The following is a 22,870-nucleotide window of genomic DNA, read 5'->3' on the forward strand; positions in this document are numbered from 1 at the left end:
ACTTTTTGAATCTCAATGGCTGCTCTCATTTAATTATAGTCTACTTCCTTTCCCCCCGCTCATACAATTTCCTTCAACAGTGAAAATTTACATGGATAAAAATGTTTAAAAATGAACATATATGTCATGTGTCAAAATTATAAAAAAATAACACAGCAGAATTCTGCCAAGCATACTTCTTAGATAATAAAAAGAGAAACACTGAAAACTGTGCTATATGCAAAATAAGAGGCTCCTATGGGCCTGCTCTGTGCTCCAGAAGAATTTTCTGGTAGCCGCGAAATCAACTAATCTGCAGTGCTGCACTGGAGCTGGGAAATGCAGCTTTATAGGCTGTTAAAAAAAAGTTTTGGGTTCAGGTCGGATGTCCCACTTGCCCTGGTTAGAAGAGGGGGTGTTAAGAACATAGCGGTAACATATGTGAAGTTGTGGGCATTTTGTTGGTCATATAATAAGGGTTTACAGCAATAGAATTATAAAGTGAAGTTTTATTTTAAGTACAAAATCCTCGTGGTTGTGTTGTGATGGGTTGTGTACATTCCACACTGGATGAGTGTAGGAAGGGGTCATAGAACATCAGGGTTGGAAGGGACCTCAAGAGGTCATCTAGTCCAACCCTCTGCTCAAAGCAGGACCAATCCCCAATTAAATCATCCCAGCCAGAGCTTTGTCAAGCCTGACCTTAAAAACCTCAAAGGAAGGAGATTCCACCACCTCCCTAGGTAACCCATTCCAGTGGTTCACCACCCTCCTAGTGAAAAGTTTTTCCTAATGTCCCCCACCCTAAACCTCCCCCACTGCAACTTGAGACCATTACTCCTCATTCTATCATCTGCTACCACTGAGAACAGTCTAGATCCATCCTTTTTGGAACCCCCTTTCAGGTAGTTGAAAGCAGCTATCAAATCCCCCCTCATTCTTCTCTTCCGCAGACTAAACAATCCCAGTTCCCTCAGCCTCTCCTCATAAGTCATGTGTTCCAGTCCCCTAATCATTTTTGTTGCCCTCCGCTGGACACTTTCCAGTTTTTCCACATCCTTCTTGTAGTGTGGGGCCCAAAACTGGACACAGTACTCCAATGTCTCACCAATGATGAGGCCTCACCAATGTCGAATAGAGGGGAACGATCATGTCCCTCGATCTGCTGGCAATGCCCCTACTTATACACCCCAAAATGCCATTGGCCTTCTTGGCAACAAGGGCACACTGTTGACTCATATCCAGCTTCTCGTCCACTGTAACCACTAGGTCCTTTTCTGCAGAACTGCTGCCGAGCCATTTGGTCCCTAGTCTGTAGCAGTACATGGGATTCTTCTGTCCTAAGTGCAGGACTCTGCACTTGTCTTTGTTGAACCTCATCAGATTTCTTTTGGCCCAATCCGCTAATTTGTCTAGGTCCCTCTTTATCCTAGCCCTACCCTCCAGCGTATCTACAACTCCTCCCAGTTTAGTGTCATCTGCTAACTTGCTGAGGGTGCAGTCCACGCCATCCTCCAGATCATTAATGAAGATATTGTACAAAACCGACCCCAGGATTGACCCTTGGGGCACTCTGCTTGCTACCGACTACCAACTAGACATGGAACCATTGATCACTACCCGTTGAGCCCGACAATCTAGCCATCTTTCTATCCACCTTATAGTCCATTTATCCAGCCCATACTTCTTTAACTTGCTGGCAAGAATACTGTGGGAGACCGTATCAAAAACTTTGCAAAAGTCAAGAAATAACACGGCCACTGCTTTCCCCTCATCCACAGAGCCAGTTATCTCATCATAGAAGGCAATTAGATTAGTCAGGCATGACTTGCCCTTGGTGAATCCATGCTGACTGTTCCTGATCACTTTCCCCTCCTCTAAGTGCTTCAGAATTGATTCCTTGAGGACTTGCTCCATGATTTTTCCGGGGACTGAGGTGAGGCTGACTGGCCTGTAGTTCCCCGGATCCTCCTCCTTCCCTTTTTTAAAGATGGGCACTACATTAGCCTTTTTTCAGTCGTCCGGGACTTCCCCCGATCGCCATGAGTTTTCAAAGATAAAAACTGTCCTAGAGACAGGGACTTATCTGTCCTATCCTGCCATCCCTGTCAGAAGTAACAAGCTGTACGTAATTAGGAAGGAATAATAATATAAAGTGGGTGTGGAAGGCCTCAAAGACAGTTTCCCTGAACAAGAGAACACCCATCTCTAGAGGCTTAGAGCTCTAGATGTGTAGGCCTGGGACAAGCGCTGCAAGTGAGACAGCGGGAAGGGAAAGCTCAATCAGTAATTAGTGAGTGGCCAGAACAGACTAGGATTCCCGAGGGACAAACTCTGTGTGGGTTTTTGTTACCTCTGAGAGACTTTGACCACTGTCTACATGGAGGACTTTTAGTGTAATATCTGGGAACTTTGCACGTTTTCATGATGATAAGAGTTGTCCAGCTAGTGCTGCAGGACAATAAGTGTAAAGAGACCGATGTTTGGAGACACTCAAAACAACTCTTATGAGGTTGCCTTTTATTTTCTCAATTATCCTCCCATTTTTCTGTCCTGGGATGAATGCAGCACATGGAGGCGTCTACCAGTAATCCAGGGGCAAAAAAAATGTATACTTGAAAGTCAGACTTCACCCTCTGTGTTCATTATTTCCTCACTTGGAATCCTGGAGACCTGCTCACACTCTTCTGATTCCAGCCCTTTCCTAGCGCTTCCCTGTTGGGAATGGAAAGAAACTAGTACTTGGATGGGAGACTTCTAAGGAAAACCCAGGTGCTGTGGGAAGTGGTATTAATTATCTAATTAGTACTGTTCCCTTTAACTCAGTACTGGACCAGAGCTCCAGATTGGTGTTAAGGTCCTGTGTGCTGCTGAAGCTACAATTCTGTAGTTGACAGCACCTCAGGAAAGTAACTGTTTCTCATAGAATGCTGAGCACACCGTCAGCTCTTAACAAATAACCACTAAGGGCATGACCACTTATATTCATTGGGGCACTTTTTGTATAAGTGAACGTTGGTGCTGGTGTGAAAAAGCTGTCAAGGGTCAGTAATGAAAGTATCTTTCCATTTAAAACATGAATAAATTCAAATATACAAGAAAAGTGCATGGGAAAATGTCAAAGCTCAGAAAGTTAGTTACTTGTGCAAGACTGAGAGCATGATTAAGATAAAATGCTAAAGTGGATTGGAGGAGGCACTTCATAAAACTATAGTAGAACAGTTTAACATAGACTGACTTGGCTTGTTCATGCTTTCTAAATTGTTTATTGTGTGCTTAATCATATTTAAAGTTCTTGACACACTATGCAAAAAAAGGTTGCAGAGAAAAGATATAAGTATTTGGACACTCTGTTTGAAAGTACATCTTTGTTGGTATGTTCTCAATATAGAAATGTTTTATTACATCTTCAGGGTTTTTGTTTTCCCTGATAGATCTCTCCAAATAGCATTGCAGAGATAGTTTGTACTGTTTCTAAGCGTTGTTTTTGAATGTGTTTTAGACTCTGCATGCAACAGTGCTCCTGGATCTGGTCCCAGTTCTCCAAACAACAGCTCTAATAATATAAGTGCTGAGAATGGAATTACAGGATCAGTCACAAGTATTCAAGCAGAGGTACAGAACTGCTCTTTACCTTGGGTTTAACACTTGTGCTTCCAATGAACTTGTGGGAGCTATAAAATATACAGGGAAAGCTGAACCTTGAGTTGGATGGCTACTCTCCTAACCAGTGAAGATTTGAATGTGTTGGAAACGTAACATGCTTAGTCTGCATTTGCTCATAAATATCTGTGCTTGGGGTAACTGGCAGTAGCCATAATATGGATTGATAGATTTAAAAAAGGAAAGGAACATTGGGGGGAAATCTTGAAGAGGGTTCCTTTCTCAAATACAGGTTGCCAACTCTCTTGAGTATTTTAAAATGCTGGATATTTATTTTCATGCTTTACAATGTTGAATAACTTCATTTTATACAGGGGATTAATACAAGCACTGTTCAATTACAGGGATGGAGGAATATAATATTACCTGGTTTAAGTTCCTTCTCCCCCGCTCAGTACTCAAAGGCTTCCTGTAGTGTGTTGACGTTTGCCACCAAATTTTAGCATCCTCCCACCTTTATGCAGTTTAAATCTTAGCTTTTGTTAACCTTTGTTTTTAAATTGCATCTTTCCAAAACTGATTATTATTAATAAATAATCCCTTAAACTGCAGTGTGTCTGCACCATCCTCCTAAACATCTGGTGTTGGCCACTGTCAGGGACAGGATGCTAGACTAGAGTTGGGTCTGATCTAGTCTGGCAATTCCTACGTCCCTGTTATTGAATCTGAAAATATGTGACCCTCTCTGTCATTTTGTAACCTTCACGTTTGGAAAGGTGGTGTGTAATTATCCAGACCCTGCTGCTGTATTTCGCATTGCAGGCTTCACATTTGCTGTTTCCCTTAAATATTATTCATGCATTTACATTTATAAACTTTCCTGACAAAGCAGAATTTTGGTTTAATCACACTGTCCTCCAACTTGTAATTTTGGAGAGTGGAAAGGTGTTTTTTGAAGCATAAATCCAAGCTATTTGAGCTTTCTAAGTTTGTACAGACTTTGGCTCAATTAGCATTTCTAATACTGCATAACACACAGTTTTAAAAACCTTCAATCAAAATATATCATGGACCTCATAACACAGTCACTCATGTAGTACAGCATTGGTCACTTCGCCTGACGCAATACACCACGGCTGTTCTAAAGAGGTTGGCTGAGATTCTGGTTTGGGCTTTATAAAAGGAACAATAGTTCTATTTCATGTGTTTCGTAGAACTCTGGCAGCATGGGGAAGGGTAATTATAGCATCCACAGTAACAACAGCTTTACTTAAGGCTACATACTGTATGCGTTTCCATGACAAAACCCTCATTTCAGTTGCTCCTGACTTTGTTCAGTGAGACTGCTCTAGTATAGCTGCCGGAGGATTTGGTATCCTCCCAAATGGAACTGAGCTACCAATTCTGTTGATATGTGAACCAGAAGAGAATCCAGCTGCCCTTCTCTCTGAAGTTTCACTTCTGATAGCAAAAGTCAGACTCACCAGTATCAGTGGTTGAATCACTGCTGGATTCTGGGCTCATGTGTCTTTGTAGCCCTTTGGCTAGTAGAGGCATACACTTCACTTGTTCACTCTACACTGCTCCCAGGAGTGAAAGTAATAACAATGACTTGTTACTACAGCCAGTCCTTCTTCCCCTCAGCGTCCTGCTCTTATTGCATCTTTAGCAGAAGGAGCGTAGGCAGTTGGGGACTGCTGAGAGACTCATAACCTCAGCTACAAATATTCAGTCTTGCACAGGAAAGCTTGCACTGTTCCAAAGGGCACAGCTTCCCCAAAATCAGTGTTCTGGGAGGGCTCATCCCACGAGTGTGGATATGCAGAGGCAACACTCTCTCCAAATAACTTTGCTTTTTGCAAATGAATGTATTACTTCACCAAGGCTATAATTCCAGTCGTTAGTAAGGTCTGCAGAAAAAATCTTTTAGATACACATGCTGTTGCAAGCATTTGGTGTCCAGTTTCAGTGACTACCTATTCCGTCTTGTAAAGCAGTGAAGTCATAATTTTAAGATTGAGGCATGAGTGATGCCAGACATGTAAAGTCTGTCTATTGCCAAAACAGTTCTCCAGACATGTGAAGATACCTGTCTCTTTCCCCCACCCGTTTCACAGTTTTACTACAGTGTCTCATTCATAAAAACATAAGAGCTGCCGTACTGGGTCAGACCGCGGTCCTTCTTGCCCAGTATCCTGTCTCTGACAGTGGCCTGTACCAGAGCTTCAGGAGGAGTGTAAAGAACAAGGTAATTATGAAGTGATCCACCCTGTCTTACACTCCTGCCTTCTGTCAATCACAAGTTTAGGGTCGCGCTGAGCATAGGGTTGCATCCCTGACCATTTTGGCTAATAGCCATTGATGGACCTATCCTCTATGAATGTATCTAGTTCTTTTTTGAACCCCATTATGTTTTTGTCCTTCACAACATCCCATGGCAATGCGTTTCACAGGTTAATTTTGTGTTGTGTGAAAAAGTACTTTGTCTTGTTTGTATTAAACCTTCTGACTATTTAATTTCATCAAATGATCCCTGGTTTTTGTATTGTGTAAAAGGTAAATAACACTTTTCTATTAATTTTTTCTACACCTTAGTCCTAGTTCATGTGAGAAGAATTCCATTGTGATCTATGAATTAATTTAAACTGAAACGCTTTAATGTAGCCTCCCAAAGCAACCTATGTGAAAAGTAAAAAATGTTCTTCTGCTGTTTCTCTGAAAATTGCACCCAGAATTTTCTCACCTGTTTTATGATTTTATGGAAGAGAGCAAGAATATAGTCTGCAAGCTATGGTGCTGTAGTGATTTTAGAAGTAGGTGTGATATGAACAATTAGTCCACTAGATCTTTGAGACCACAGTCCACAGGAAACCTCACAACCCACTAATGGATGACACATCATTTTTGATAACCTATTGCACTAACTCTCTTGCAGTCTACAGATCTTAAAATTTATTCTGTTAATTAAATCTTCCCTATCCTCAACATTCTCATCTGCCGAAAACTGGTCATGCCCTTCGTTACCAATTCTTTTCTGTAAGCACTGGATATTTCATGATGGTAACTGAGCCATTCCTCTAAACTTTTCTGCATGCATTTGTCAGGGGCTATCCAAATGCAGTTAATTAAGACAGCATTTTAAATGCAGATATTTCCTTTCAAATGAAGCTTGTATACATCAGGAAATAACATTACCCAATTACTGCTTGCTTCCATGTATCTTGTAAAAGGCCAATGTAATGCACACACCAGACTCCAATTTCTGTATTACCCCAAATAACAGACTGTCTCCTATAAATCAGACCCATTTCCACTTTGTATATTGTAAATAGTCAACAATTTCTGAGCAATTAATCTTCTAATATGATAGTTTCACATTTACCTGAGTGTTTGGTTTTAAATGAGAAATGTGTATATTTGCATATCAGTTGATCAGAGATTCATCTCTGGACCCATACCAAATGGGAAAACTGATCATTTTTATATTATTTAAATTAAAATACTTGCCTCAAGTGTAGAAAGCATACAGCTCCATTCTGTTCACAGTGGATAAATAGCATTTATTTTTTAAATATTGTGTTAAATTTAACAATGTTTTTTCCACCTGTGCGAGGCTATTTGACAGACACTGACCTTTTATTTCACATAAAGCTTTAAAAAGTGCTGCCTGAGTAGACAAAAGCTGTAGCTGCTGGGTGTGTGCTCTGCTCTGTATTTCTACCGCATTTATGTACAATTCATAGACAGATTCAGTATATTTAAGATGATGATAATGGAACTGAAATTTTGTGAGCGCAATTAGTTTCAAGCTGTTGTGTTTTTCATTCAGTTGTGCTTAATACAAATAAACCCCCCGAGACTATTTGAGGCACAACTAAATGGGGATTTGACTGTTTAAAGTGTAAATTGATGTAATTTTGTTACTTTTATGAGATCAGTACCCCGTAAAAGTCAGGAAAAGATGTCAGTACCTCACCCACAGTACATGCCTAATTTTCAGCATGTGGTGCAGTAACGTTGCATTTACGCTTTAAGCAAAATTTCTAAGAAGTGTTCAAAATCACCCTGGCAAATAAGTGAGTGGAAACACAAACAAGTTTTTTACGATTTTGCCTTGGTGTTCGTGTGTGTGCCAGTGGAAATATTTAACAACTACAGAGAAATTAGCAATGACAAGACCTTTGTGATAGATCTGATCTTCAACATGTTTTTAATAATTATGATTGACAAGATTGCAATTACACAGGAGGAGACTTTAGAAATGGAAAGAACCTCACTTGGCAAATTGAACTTAGCTTGAGCATATGTGAGAACTAGATACCTTTACTACTAAGGAAATGAATAACTGACTAATGTCAAATTAAACCATTTATTTGGAAATGCAGAGTCTTTGGCTGTAAAGATGGCAAATGCAATCTTGTAAAGATATCATTGCTACACTTGTCTATGATCCTCTCTCACAGGAATAGCTTTAATGTTACTGTTTTCAGCAATTCCAGTTTCATTCGTCAATACATCAGATTTTTCTTTTAGAGAATATTTCTATATAGAAGACTTGCTTTTCAATAGTAAATGTTAAACATGTACTCTTCCTTTTGTGGATTGCAACATCATTACCTTATCTTGCAAAGTTCAGTGCGAGTTCCTTCAATGGAGTTCAAAGATAACTAGCTTTCTTTTCATCATCCAAAATTGGCCTAATCCGGCACCCATTGAAGTCAATTGCAAGTTCCTATTGACTTCGGTGCTACAGAATCAGGCATAATATGAGGCAACAACCTCTAAAACTCCAGAAGATTAAAATCCCTTCATGGCCATGCTGACATGTATCAATCTATAGAATGATGAAATACTTTATTGTACCCATCATATACCTGTTTTTCTAAGCATCAGAGTTAAAAACTGTCACTGCATGAGAAATGTTATAGAAAATGTCTTTTTTTATATATTTGTTTAAACTCCTAGGATTGTAAACAATATCCACTCCATAATTCATTGCCATCAACATAACTATTTTCTAATCAGGGCTTCAGACACTTTTCAATAACTACAGTTAATATTTGCAATAAATATTTTAGTCTGTATTTGTAAGCAATCACTGCTGTGAAATTAAAAATAACTGTTACAGTTCCGTGGTGCCGCATTAGCTGGCTATAACGTAATCCTCCCAGTTAATTGCACATTCCTTCCCTGAAAATCAAAAAATATCCACCTAAGACGAACATCCTGGCTCTTTAATGGAGCTTTACCTTGTGTTTAAACCAACTTGATGCTGAATGATGCATTTCATACTGTCCTTGGCCTGGCTGACGAGAACATCCATCCTGTGTAACGTAAAATTTGTTTTTTTAAAAACACCTTTTTTAGCCATGTAGTTCAAGGAACAAAAGAGCCATGGAGGCTCCCTTGATAGACAAACCGATGTTTCCTGCACAAAGGGTTAAAGAAAACAGGATTCTGGAAGGGATGCACAGATGATCCCCACACCCTCTCCAGGGTCATGTAGAGCAGTTTGTGGGGGGTGGGAAAGGTGTTCCAGCGTGTGGGAGGAAACCATTGCTGCATGGATCTTCCAGTTCTCAGCTCATGTTGGGGCTATGAATGGGTCAGAGGCTACTGTAGCCATTCAGTTGGATTAGCCCTATCAGAGCATCTCTGCTACCTTTGTGGGAGGATTACACATCCATAAGTGAATCCACCCCATGCCTATCCCATCTACTTGGGCTGGGTACTGGGCACAGATTAGCCCCTACATTCGGAATCTTTTGGTATCAGAAGTGAAGTTGTCTGCCTTCTATTTTTCTTTCTTGTTCCCTTTTCTGATGTGCTTTATACTTAAGGTGATTCACGAATTAGGCAGACTATAATGTGGCTCCTGTCTATCCTCTTTACATTATCTGATTGTTCCAGTTTTCTTAATTCAATTTCCAGACCAGCCTGGCTCACAGACTAGTGAATCGTGAAGGCTCAGTAACACAGCTTCCTCTGTACACATCTCCTTCCTTGCCCAACATAACGTTAGGCTTGCCTGCAACTGGACCTGCAAGTGTAAGTGATGTTTAATGTTGTCTTTGGGATTGTGGTTGCACTGACTCGTTCATAAGCTGAACACTTTACTGGTTGTATATTTGCAGGGGGGATCAGGACAGCAGGATGCCGAGAGACTTGCTATTCCAACCCTACAACAGCGGCTTTCCTTATTTCCTGGCACTCACCTCACTCCTTACTTGAGCACTACGACGTTGGAAAGGGATGGGGGAACTTCACATAACTCTCTTCTGCAACACATGGTCTTACTGGAACAACCAACTGCACAAACTCCCTTAGTCACAGGTGAGCATACCAAAGCTCGTGTGCAAAGGCTAAGATATGCAGCTCCTAACTGGGGGAGTGGTACAATCCATTTCAATTTATTGCAGTCTTCTTCATGAAAGGAATAAGGGAATACCAGTTATCTCTGAAATCATATATGTTTATGACATGGAGCATGTATTGTTGATGTCATGGGCACCTACAACATTGGAAAAGGTCTGTGATTGGCCAAATTACACATCTTTAAGAGATAGGAGGAGGCTAACGTTGTTTGTCATTTTGGCAGGATTAAGATAAACTAGTTTATAAATATAAATCTGTTAGTATTTTAATAGTAGAACCCTACCCAGTTTGATCAAAGTAACAGTGACAAGGTATTTTCTTAGCAAAAATTACAATTTTTTTTACAATTTACTGTGTTTAGTACTTACAATTACTGCATAGCTGCTATCCTTTTTACAAAACCAAAAGCGTGTTTTCATTTTAAAATGTAATATTAAAAGCAGTCTGTCTAATAATAATAAGTCTTTCAATTGTAACTAAATCTGTTAAATTTCAAAAGATAATAAATTAGTGGTGTTTCATATTCATTATTAAGATTTCAAAAACTGTCAATAATCCCTTTGAATCTGAGCCCTGTGTTGTACTCTCAAACTTATCCAGATTGAAATGTCACTAGAGGAGGTTTTGGAATTAATTGAGAAACTTAACAGTAACAAGTCACTGGGACCAGATGGTATTCACCCAAGAGTTCTGAAAGAATTCAAATGTGAGATTGCGGAACTATTAACTATGGTTTGTAACCTGTCCTTTAAATCACCTACTGTACCCAATAACTGGAAGATAGCTAATGTAACGCCAATATTTAAAAAGGGCTCTAGAGGTGATCCTGGCAATTACAGACCGGTAAGTCGAACGTCAGTACCTGGCAAATTAGTTGAAACCATAGTAAAGAATAAAATTGTCAGACACATAGAAGAACATAAATTGTTACGCAAAAGTCAACATGGCTTCTGTAAAGGGAGATCATGTCTTACTAATCTATTAGAGCTCTTTGAGGGGCTCAACGAACGTGGACAAGGGGGATCCAGTGTACTTAGATTTCCAGAAAGCCTTTGACAAGCTCTTATATAAAAGCTCTTATATAAATTAAGTTGTCATGGGATAAGAGGGAAGATCCTTTCATGGATTGAGAACTGATTAAAAGACAGGGAACAATGGGTAGAAATAAATGGTAAATTTTCAGAATGGAGAGGGGTAAGTAGTGGTGTTCCCCAAGGGTCAGTCCTTGGACCAGTCCTATTCAACTTATTCATAAATGATCTGGAGAAAGGGGTAAACAGTGAGGTGGCAAAGTTTGCAGAAGATACTGAACTGCTCAAGATAGTTAAGACCAAAGCAGACTGTGAAGATCTTCAAAAAGATATCACAAAACTAAGTGATTGGGCAACAAAATGGCAAATGAAATTTAATGTGGATAAATGTAAAGTAATACACATTGGAAAAAATAACGCCAACTATACTCACAATATGATGGGGGCTAATTTATCTACAACTAATCAGGAGAAAGATCTTGGAGTCATCGTGGACAGTTCTCTGAAGACGTCCACGCAGTGTGCAGTGGCAGTCAAAAAAGCAAACCAAATGTTAGGAATCATTAAAAAAGGGATAGAGAATAAGATGGAGAATATCTTATTGCCCTTATATAAATCCATGGTACGCCCACATCCTGAATACTACGTACAGATGTGGTCCCCTCATCTCAAAAAGGATATACTGACATTGGAAAAGGTTCAGAAAAGGGCAACTAAAATGATTAGAGGTTTGGAACAGGTCCCATATGAGGAGAGATTAAAGAGGCTAGGACTTTTCAGCTTGGAAAAGAGGAGACTAAGGGGGGATATGATAGAGGTATAGAAAATCATGAGTGGTGTGGAGAAAGTGAATAAGGAAACATTATTTACTTGTTCCCATAATATAAGAACTAGGGGCCACCAAATGAAATTAATGGGCAGCAGGTTTAAAACAAATAAAAGGAAGTTGTTCCTCACACAGCGCACTGTCAACCTGTGGAACTCCTTGCCTGAGGAGGTTGTGAAGGCTAGAAATATAACAGGGCTTAAGAGAGAAATGGATAAATTCATGGAGGTTAAGTCCATTAATGGCTATTAGCCAGGATGGGTTAGGAATGGTGTCCCTAGCCTCTGTTTGTCAGAGGGTGGAGATGAGTGGCAGGAGAGAGATCACTTGATCATTACCTGTTAGGTTCACTCCCTCTGGGACATCTGGCATTGGCCACTGCTGACAAACAGGATACTGTGCTGGATGGACCTTTGGTCTGACCCAGTATAGCCATTCTTATGTTCTTATGTGAGTGGTTGACTGGAGACACATATTTGCTCTAAGAAGAGTAAATAGAAAGCAGTGGCCACCTTTGAATCATGTTTCTGGTCTATGCTTTCCAATATCGGGCTAAGGTGGAAGATGCAAGAAAGCATGCAGTGGTACTTAAATTGCTGAGAAACTTTGGTTTTTATATCTTGGATGATGTTTAAATTTGAAAAGCAAAATCCTTAACGGTGCTGGTTATCAAAACCTCACATCGAAGTCTCAGGATTTTGCCCCTTATAGACAGTGTTCTACGTTTTAATCCCCACAACTCCCAATGTGTCAGGATAATAAACCTTTATGTGTGGGGAAGCTGAGGCAGAGATAGTGATTTTCCATAGTGCTTCAGAGGGAATCAATTTCATGAGATTTAGTAGTATGTACACATTTTATGAAGCTTAATGTACTTTTCTATGCTTATCAACATCGGAACACAGAATTCTAAATTAGTATGTACTGTTGTTATATTGGTACATCCTTGATATTCTACCCGTCTAGAACAAACAAGTGATTTCCTATTTTAGCATTAATGCCATTTTCTCCTTATCCACATATCCTTTCCCTAGTCCCTTCTCTGCCATGAGCAGCTCAGCAGGAGGTTTTGGTTCTAAGTACTTGGCAATTCTTTCTCTCAGGCAGGTATGTAGATTGTAACAATGGGCCTTCAATAGACCTTGCTGCTCTGGGGGCAGGCAGAGCCCTTTCCACTGACCAGCTGTCCAGTCTGTTCAGTTTCCAGAATTTTGCAGGAGATAGGACACCATCTGCTACAGAGCAGGAGGACAGGGAACCCTCTAATTTTTCCCTCCAGAGTTCCTTAACTTTGCTGCAGTTTGGACTCAAGGCATTTTTAATCAAATTGGCTCCAATTTTTGCTGGATTTTAGTTTTGATCAGTTTTTCTGAAGTGTTGCTATGGCTCTTCCTTGCTGGTGTCTTGACCACCATTCAAAAATGACACATCTTCTCAGCGAGGAGAAGAAAAGTCTGTCCTGTGCTCTTCCAGAGCATAGCAAAAGAAATTGTTCCCCTTTGGAACTGGAGGAAAACCTCCAATATTGTGTACAGGGTTTTCTTTGAAGCTGCTAGATCTCCCCCCTTAACCCCAACCACATCCTTTCTCTCCCCTCCCGTGCAACAAAGAGGTCACCAAAGGTCACAGCATTCCATTGTCCAGGAGCAGCACCACAATACCCAGCAAGCCAAAACTGAGTTTGCAAAAGCTTCCAAGGCCCCTTTCAGACTGGCTGCCAGGTCTGCTGTGTATGCAGTCCCTTCCAGGTGGCAGAAGGAGCAGCATCCCTCTGAGTCATTAGGCGGGGAATCACATTCTCCTCTCTGCACAGGCAAGTGGACCCAAGAAGTGTCAGTTGGTGCAAAAGGCAGCAGCCTGTTCTGAGTTGGTCACTGGGAGTGCAGGACAGATTTCGGGTGGGATTTACAGCGTAGCGTTTTCCTTATAAAGTTCTACATAGCCTGCGACTTACCCAACTTGAGCACCTCTGTCCCCGTGCCATGCTGCTGCAGCTCTCATCGGCATGACTTCTTGATTTAAAACATTGGTTTTCAACCTTTTTCCATTTGCGGACCCCTAAACATTTTCAAATGGAGGTTTGGGTCCTCCTGAAAATCTTTGAGGGGGGACCACACGTTGAAACCACTGATTTAAAAGACAAAGGGAGTTAGCAGTAGAGTGTTCTCCAGTGAGGCCCTCTGCTGAGTCTGGGAGTGAAAGATCTGTGAGGGAGACGAATGGAGAAGAGGCTAGAGCAGTAAGCACAGGGGAAGCGTGAAGGATGGGCTGATGGTGTCCAGGCACTGTGATGATCCCCTGTGTTAAGGGCATTCTTTGTCCCCCTAGGAGCTGTCTACATTTTTCTACTGCTGATGCTCAGTGTTCAGTTTTCAAATGGTTATATTGGTGTTACATCAAAAGCAGCAGCATTTAAAATAAAACAAAAGAAAGGCAACTGTTCATTTATGCTTAGGCTGTTTCTGATGTAGTTTTTTAACAAGTGTCCTTAGATATTTTACAGTATATATGTGTGTATATTTTCCCCTTCTCATAAGAAAATAACTAAAAGAATTTTGCTAATATCTTCCAAAAACATCCCCTGTTGGGCAAAAACCAAGTGTGAACATTTCCACACGAAAAGGTGACTATTTCATGAAGATGTGTATGAATACATGGGATTACAATGGAAATCCCATTACATGTTTAGCCATGACAGTCTGCCCCATAGTAATTCATTTTTTTTTCCTAACTGCAGTAACTGTACTAGATTTGTGTAGTTCTGATATTCTTGAAGTGCTTCAGGGGAATGATTTAGCAACTGTAAGTCCATAAGTAATGCAGACTAGGATAAACTGTCCAAAATGCTAATGAATTCCAAGATTTTTATATAACCTTAAATAATATTTACCAGGAAATCCTGTCATTAATTTCATCAGCACTATTACTGCTAAATAGTAGTTTAAACTAAAAACTGTAAACATATTTTAAACATCTTCCCCACCTCCTAAAGTATACAGTGGTCAATCTTAAAATTTTTGCCTTAGTTAACTATATAATTTTAACTCAATATGCACTGCATTCCATGTTCCAAGTATGCATCATACTGAGGTGACCATAATTATTTATCAGAGGCAGAATTGGCTAGATTGACAGTGCAACCACTGTATTTAATGCTCATGGAAAGTGCTGGGTTTACCATACTGGAAGTTGTCATCTCCAGTTTATTCTCTAGAGTAGGTACACCACAGCAGCTTCAATGCAAGCTTCCCCAGTGTGCGTAACCCTGATCTGGGGTGAGAAGGTAGTTCCATCTCCATGTCTCTTCTATCCCTACAGATTGCCCAACAAAGTGAGCAGATACCAGTTGTGATGTATTGTGATGAAACTTTTTCATGTGGAACTAGGCTTAAAACCCTGTCATTTCACATAGTTCAGCTGTCACATTTTAACTCCTTGGTCTTAACTTAAACAGCGGTCTAGAGATGAAAGGCTTCATATCTCACTGTTAATTCCCAGAGCTGGTATAAATTCCCTGGAAGCACTAAAATATATACATATATCACAGGAGTATTTCAAACATTCTTTTTTCTAATACTTTCTGTTCTTGTTTACTTTTTAAGGGATGATACTTCAGCTGCAAATGACAACTGAAGGTGGTTGGTTTTAACAATATGTATATTATTGTCACCATCAGAGTTACTCAATAGCCATTTTCTCCCTTCCTTTCTTCCTTTCTTCTCTGCTGTTTTTTCCTCCATATTATCTTCAGACTGGTATCTTTCAGGCTTGGGGCCACTGCCCCTCCATGCACAGTCTCTGGTTGGTGCAGATCGGGTCTCCCCCTCAATACACAAACTCCGGCAACACCGCCCCTTGGGGCGCACGCAGTCTGCTCCCCTTCCCCAGAATGCCCAGGCCCTCCAGCAGTTAGTGATCCAGCAACAGCATCAACAGTTCCTGGAGAAACACAAACAGCAATTCCAGCAACAGCAACTTCACATTAACAAGGTAGGCAAACTGATTGTAAATGCTTTCTTGCTCATGCAATTTTAATGTAGCCTTTAGCTAACGTTCTTATATAATGGTTTCTCTCACTATAATATGTATGGCCTCTAACAATATAATCAATTACTCTTCATCCTTAGATCTCTTTTTCATAATTTTGTGAAATATATTAGGCTACATACAGTGGTTTATTCATATTATCATCTAGGTAAGAAATGATACCTCTGATGCAGATGCTGGGAAAGGAAGTACAATTTAAGCTACTGGTTTTCCAATCATATTTTCAAAACTCTTTATGCTGCCATTCATCCACATCAGCATCATATCCAGCTCTAGAGAGGAGAGCATACAAATGCTGTCAAGGAATATAGGGGAAAATGGATATATTGTACTTATATTTTGCTTGAAGAAGGAGGAGAAAGAATGTAGTATAAAGCGGTATACTATAATAGAAGTAAAGTAAAAGATTCCATTGATGATAAACTAAAAATTAATTGGGGAAAGGGTGTTTCTACTTGAGGCTGTTCAGAGTTATTTAAGGTTTGCTCACCAGGATAATCTTCTGAGAGAGAGTAATGGGACTGAGCACCTGAGTGGGAGCCAGAAACTCCTGACTTCCATTCCCAGCTCCAATGCCAACCCCCCCACCTATGGCCTTGGGCACATCATTTATCTTCTCTGCCTCCATTTCCCCATCTGAAAATGGGGACTTCTCCTAGCCCAAAGGGGTTTTGTGAGTATTAATTAGTTAATATTTATAAAGTGCTTTGAAGATGGAAAGTGCTATCTGTGTTTAAGTATTATCTCACTTTCCATGAAGCACCTGGAGAACAGCTGAAAAGTATACGTATGTTGCACAAAGCTGTTCACCAGTACACAAATATTGCATTCACTTTGCAGGTCAGATAGATTATGGTGTACAGATAGATTATCTGTAGCAAAGAAGAGGTTATTTCAACTTGTTGTGCAGGTATGTTTTTTCAAAGACAAAATGGTTCTCATACGTGAGGATAGAATCTGAATTTAAAACTTGTCCTTGAAACACATGGAGGAAGATCTCAGCTGGTGTAAGTGGAGCTATGGCAATTTACCCCATCTGCTAATCTGTCCCACTTCTTTGGAAGGTAAAGTCAGCAGCTAGTCATTACAATAAAAAGAAAGCTGCTTTGAGTGTGGGATAGATCATAAATGTTTATAATTATTTTTAGTTCTGTTCTGACCGTCATAGTTGTACTAGTATTAAAAATAAAAAAAAAATTCTCAAGGAGCCCCAGTTGCGGTTTCTTAAAAAATCCCCCCACACTGACAGATTCTGAAAGAAAACTCAGCCTGCCAGTTTGATTTTCAGAGTGCTGTGGTTAGATTTCGGGTGGACATTTCTCCAAATATTTTCACTGTTCCAGTTATATGAGAAAATATAACTACTAGAAGCTGGATTAGCCTCATTGAGTGGTGGCCCATATAAAATCTTTCCAGTAAAAGAGAGAGTCACAATTTAACCCCCAAACACTTTGTTTATAGACTAAAGCTGAGTTGGGATGATTACACAAGCTACTGACGTCAATCTTGTACTTCTGGATATTTGCCACTTCGCTGTGCATGTGCCAGCCCTGGATGTCATTCAGGCTAGCGTACTGATGTGGTGTGGAGCTGCTGTTGCTGTGGAGATTTCCCTTACCTCACTCTAAACATGCTTTGTGTAGTGAAGTTCAAAATCAGGATTGCTGGAAGCAGGCAGTAGGTTCAGTTTCTTTGTTAGTAAGTAACTTGCACTTCAGTGGCTTGTTTGTTGAGTTTTTAAAGACTTCCCTTGCCAACACTTGTAAGTGTCCAAAGACTTCACTGTGACGTACCTACTGAACTCATTGAGGCTTTCATTTAGACCTCCCAGGAGTTTGACGTGCGTGTGTGATATTGTGCAGACTGATGCCTCTTTCAGTAGCCTGAACTCAGACCTAGATAAAATTGTGATGTGTCATGTCCATGGAAAAAGGAAAAAAAAACATAGCTCAACGAGGACAATTTCCATTTGTTTTACTTGTTAAAGTAATGAGTTAAAATGCTTTAAAATACTGCGTGTGGGGCAGTTTTATCACATCGGATAACATCCAAATGCTGACATGGAAAAGTGTATTCTCAGAACACTCAGATATGTTAGGGCCCTTCTATGTAGCGTAGCAGCATAACTAACAATCACGTAATGGATTATTGTCTTTTAATTATAGGCAAGGCTCATGGCACTCTGTTTTCAGTTGCTTATGGTTTTGCCAAACGTTTACAATTTGCTTTCAAATTTTGCATGTCAGATGTCTGCCTCAGGCTGAATTTTGAGGAAACTTTTCTGCCAAAATAGTTCAAACTTTTCTGAGAACAAGGCTGGGGGGAAAAAACATGCGTTGCCGATGTTAAAAAAATTCTGACAATGTTTTCTTTAAAATTTCTAGTCCCCCATCCTTTGGAGCAGGGACTTGACATTTGAATGCAAGGTGGCCTTTGTGTCACAGATGTGCCTTTTGCCATCCCCATGAAAATCCACCCAAATTGGCCAAGTTGAACTTTCAAAAATTGCCATTTGTACAGGCTCAGTGGAGACTTCTTAGAGTTTAGTTGCTCAAATCTCCAAAGATTCAGTCCTCATGGAGTGAGTTCTCACAGCTCCTAGTGATGACCAGACTATGCATGTGCCATCCCAGCTGAAGACATGCCATCCCCTCACAGCTCCTAGCACTGACTGAACATGTGCCGTCCTCACAGAGCAGCTGAGCATGCACCATCTCCTCACAGCTCCTGTGTATGGGAAGCAATGCTTGTGCCTGCCCCACAGAGTGACTGTGCGTGCTCCATTCTAGGGATACGGAGCAAAGCCATGTTCTCCCTGTAATGATTGCTCAGAATCAGGGTGGTGCTGAGCACTGGAACTGAGAGCAGTGAGCCTGTCTCTGCTGTGATACTTGGAAATTACACACAAAAATGTAAATTAAAAGAACATTAAGGTTGCAAAGTCAAGCATTCAGAAGGTAGGAAATGCTAGAAATAAAGTTGACTGCAATTTTAATTCACCCACTTTATGCATATGATACTCCTGAGGGAATTCTGTGCAAATAAAAATAAAAATTCTGCGCATAGTATTTTAAAATTCTGCATATTTTATTTTTCAAAATAAGACAATATAATCACACCATTTTCAATCATTTGCTGACAACTATTTTGAAATAAATTACCAAAATAATTGAAAAAGGTGTGATTATATTTTTATGGTGTTACTGTGCTATTTTGAACAACTAAAATATGCAGAATTTTAAAATGTTTAATTTTTTGGCGCAGAATTCCCTCAAGAGTACCAGGGTTCTGTTTGGCGCAATCTGGGTGCAGGCAGCTCGGTGGGGGGTCTGGGTATGGGGAGGAGAGAATCTGGATGCACGGGGGCTCGGTAGGGGGGGTTGGGTGCAGGGGGAATTGGACTCTGCAGGGGAGTTCAGGTGAAAGTGATTAGGGCTCAGTGTGGGAGGCTGGGGGAGTGGGGCTTGGTGGGTCAGGGTGCAACTGGTTGGGGCTCAGTGGGGTGGGGGTCAGTGTAAAGGGGGCTCCCAATGCAGGGGGTGAGGCTCAGTGGGGTGGGGGTTCAGAGGGCTTGGTGGAGGGGGTTCTGGGTGCAGGGGGCTCCTGATACGGGGGGCAGAGTTGGTTGAGGGGTTCCAGGTGCGAGGAGGGGTCACTGTACGGGGAACTGCTTCCCCTGTTCACCCAATCCACGTGCATCCCGGACAACCCCTCCCTCCATCCCCCCCCGCCCGCTCCCAGCCTCCCCCCGGCTAAGCCTCACCCCCCACACTCGGAACACCCATCCCATCAAGCCTCACCTCCTGCACCCAGACCCCCCAGTTCCCATCTGCATAATAGGCTTAACTACGCCACTATGAGGTGTGGATTTTTTTACATTTCTGAGAGACATAGCTCTGTCAATGTAAGTTTCCAGTGTAGATCAGCACTAAGACTTGACTTAATAGGCTACAACCCTTGTCTAAAGCAGTTTCTCACCCTTGAAGTCTTTCTGCAGAGTTTGTTGGTTTTCAGTCAATCCAGGATCCATTCCTTCATGAATCACCCCCTCCCTCCCTCCCCTCCCTCCCCTGCCAATAGCATGCTCAGTGAAATGATTTTCTCCTTGAACCCTGTTATAGTCCAGTAGCCCTTTGAAATGCATTCCTATGGTTGTTCCCCGGTGTACTGCTGCCATATTGTGCTCACATTTCTCCCCCCCTCCCATCAGTTTGTTTTCCCTATTGATTTTGCATGCCAGTATAGCTCCCATTGTTTTTGGCTCACAATGCTTAATCTGCCTAACACAGAGAGATAACTACTTTGCCTCTGAACTGGAAGAAACTTGTTTCTCCCTTTATTTGGTTACAGACTTTAAAGCCTAATATTAGTTTGTATATTTAATTTCTCATGTAGTGTTAGTACATAAACTTCACAGTGATATTAGTGACCCGTGTGTCACCAACTTCCATTTGACACCTCACATGATATTCTTTATAGCTAGATTCTGCAACAGCAGTGTGTTAGGTGTAATGAATTTGTCAGGCGTGGTAGGAGTTGCTGACAGAACAGGAAACCCTTTGCCAGTTGGTACAGAGGGGCTCTTCAGGTCACAGTCACATGGACTCCCAAACATTTGGGAACTGAGGTTGCAAAGCGAGTGTGACAGCTGGAGGAAACAAGCTTATTAGCAGCACTTGACAAAGTACAGGGCAGCACGAATCTTGGTGTTTATTTTTGTAGTTGTGGTACAAATCACCAAGCACAACTTTTCTCTCCTATAGCAACTAAAATACTCGACTTCAGCTTCATTTTGTAAGATGCAATTTATGAGTATGTCAGAAAGAGGCTTGGCAAACAGGGAAACAGGAAACCCAGACAAGAACAAATCTGTCACTCGTTTGCTTCTGGGTTTTTACTGCCAAATGGTTGTTTCCTTGCGGACGTTGAATGAAGTGGAGCAGCCTGCAAAGCATACAGGCTTTAGGGGATTCCAATTTCTTGAGAGAAAAATCAAACAACAAAAAAAGAGGATCATTGTTACTTAGGACATTGTTTCCCCGATAAGAGATTAATAGGCTAACCCAGTCTTTTTCTTTACTATAATTATCCTTTTGTTTTGGAGCTAGTTTGTAAGAAATACTAAGTCACTTTTTATTTTGCTTTCATTAAGCTGATTCTTTAGTTGAGAACATAGTCAGCTTTAACTCTGATGTGTTACACTTTATTTATCAGTTAACCTCTGGGATGTTTTCAGATGATACCAAAACCGAACGAGCCAGCCCGCCAGCATGAAAGCCACCCTGAGGAGACAGAAGAGGAGTTACGAGAACACCAAGCGCTTTTGGAGGAGCCATACAGTGACCGAGTCTCAAGCCAAAAGGAGATGCAAGGGTTGGCCAATATGGTGCAGGTGAAGCAAGAGCCCCTTGAGAGCGATGAAGAGGAAACAGAGCCACCACCGGAAGTAGAGCCAGGGCAGAGGCAAGCTGAACAGGAGCTGCTCTTCCGTCAGGTAAGATACAACCGAGTGAGAATGTGTCTACAAAGTGGTCTCTTAGAATAGGATGGAAGCAGACTGGCATTGTACTGTTGGTAAGCTTCTGCTGCCACCGTCTGCTCTGTACCTGTTTTGTGGCTATGTAAAGAAAGATGGGGTATTTGAGATAAGTTCGCAGAGGTAGTAATATGGATTAATATCAGTAATAATGAAATAGCTAGAAGGGCAGTGTATGCTAGCATAGCTCAGCAGGGTGTTTCAATGAGAGAGATATAGACTATCTTCCTCTTGGTGGAGGCAGAAGTAGTGCTGAGCTGCTGCTTTTTTTTAATATTTGCCAGCATGCCAAAACATCCCCAGCAGTGTGAAGGGCACAGATGCCTGGGAAAACCCCACAGCACAGTGAGCTGCATGCTGGATAGGTCCCCTTCGAAGTAGGACAGAGCAGTAGTGGGCAGAGGACTGAAGCCCTGGCGGTACCATACGATGGTCTGATCCATTTTGAGGACTGAGCCAACTGCTTGCTCGGTAGCAGTGTTATCATCATTTTGCTGTACACACTATAACTTGGTGCTGTATTCAGATCATATACAGTAAAAGCTGTGTTATCCGTCACTTTATCAACCAGAAAGCTCTTTTAACTGGCATTTCTGATATCCCCCAATGCAAATTTTCAATCTAGTAACCGGGACTAGTTTACTGCCCAGCACGTTATGCAACTGCACATTCTGCACTCTACTTTTATGCAAAAGTATCTTCATAAATGATCTGGAGGATGGTGTGGATTGCACTCTCAGCAAATTTGCAGATGATACTAAACTGGGAGGAGTGGTAGATACGCTGGAGGGGAGGGATAGGATACAGAAGGACCTAGACAAATTGGAGGATTGGGCCAAAAGAAATCTGATGAGGTTCAATAAGGATAAGTGCAGGGTCCTGCACTTAGGACGGAAGAACCCAATGCACAGCTACAGACTAGGGACCGAATGGCTAGGCAGCAGTTCTGCGGAAAAGGACCTAGGGGTGACAGTGGACGAGAAGCTGGATATGAGTCAGCAGTGTGCCCTTGTTGCCAAAAAGGCCAATGGCATTTTGGGATGTATAAGTAGGGGCATAGCGAGCAGATCGAGGGACGTGATCGTTCCCCTCTATTCGACATTGGTGAGGCCTCATCTGGAGTACTGTGTCCAGTTTTGGGCCCCACACTTCAAGAAGGATGTGGATAAATTGGAGAGAGTCCAGCGAAGGGCAACAAAAATGATTAGGGGACTGGAACACATGAGTTATGAGGAGAGGCTGAGGGAGCTGGGATTGTTTAGCCTGGGGAAGAGAAGAATGAGGGGGGATTTGATAGCTGCTTTCAACTACCTGAAAGGGGGTTCCAAAGAGGATGGCTCTAGACTGTTCTCAATGGTAGCAGATGACAGAACGAGGAGTAATGGTCTCAAGTTGCAGTGGGGGAGGTTTAGATTGGATATTAGGAAAAACTTTTTCACTAAGAGGGTGGTGAAACACTGAAATGCGTTACCT

At 41.3% G+C, this 22,870-nt stretch overlaps 1 protein-coding gene across 11 annotated transcripts in view; it reads left to right on the plus strand.

Moving 5' to 3' along the window:
- The window catches only part of HDAC4 (histone deacetylase 4), a 468,350-nt gene that overhangs the window by 357,277 nt on the left and 88,203 nt on the right, over positions 1 to 22,870 (plus strand). For 9 of the 11 annotated variants that reach the window (XM_073306829.2, XM_073306834.2, XM_073306828.2 and 6 more), the window contains 5 exons: positions 3,482 to 3,594; positions 9,514 to 9,630; positions 9,717 to 9,915; positions 15,566 to 15,804; positions 21,098 to 21,355. In XM_073306829.2, coding sequence (XP_073162930.1) covers positions 3,482 to 3,594; positions 9,514 to 9,630; positions 9,717 to 9,915; positions 15,566 to 15,804; positions 21,098 to 21,355 — 926 coding nt within the window. The remainder of the gene's footprint in view (positions 1 to 3,481; positions 3,595 to 9,513; positions 9,631 to 9,716; positions 9,916 to 15,565; positions 15,805 to 21,097; positions 21,356 to 22,870) is intronic. The other 2 variants (XM_073306831.2, XM_073306837.2) reach the window with 2 other exon arrangements.

Source organism: Lepidochelys kempii, chromosome 11 (assembly GCF_965140285.1).
Source record: "Lepidochelys kempii isolate rLepKem1 chromosome 11, rLepKem1.hap1, whole genome shotgun sequence".
Classification (NCBI taxonomy): domain Eukaryota; kingdom Metazoa; phylum Chordata; order Testudines; family Cheloniidae; genus Lepidochelys; species Lepidochelys kempii.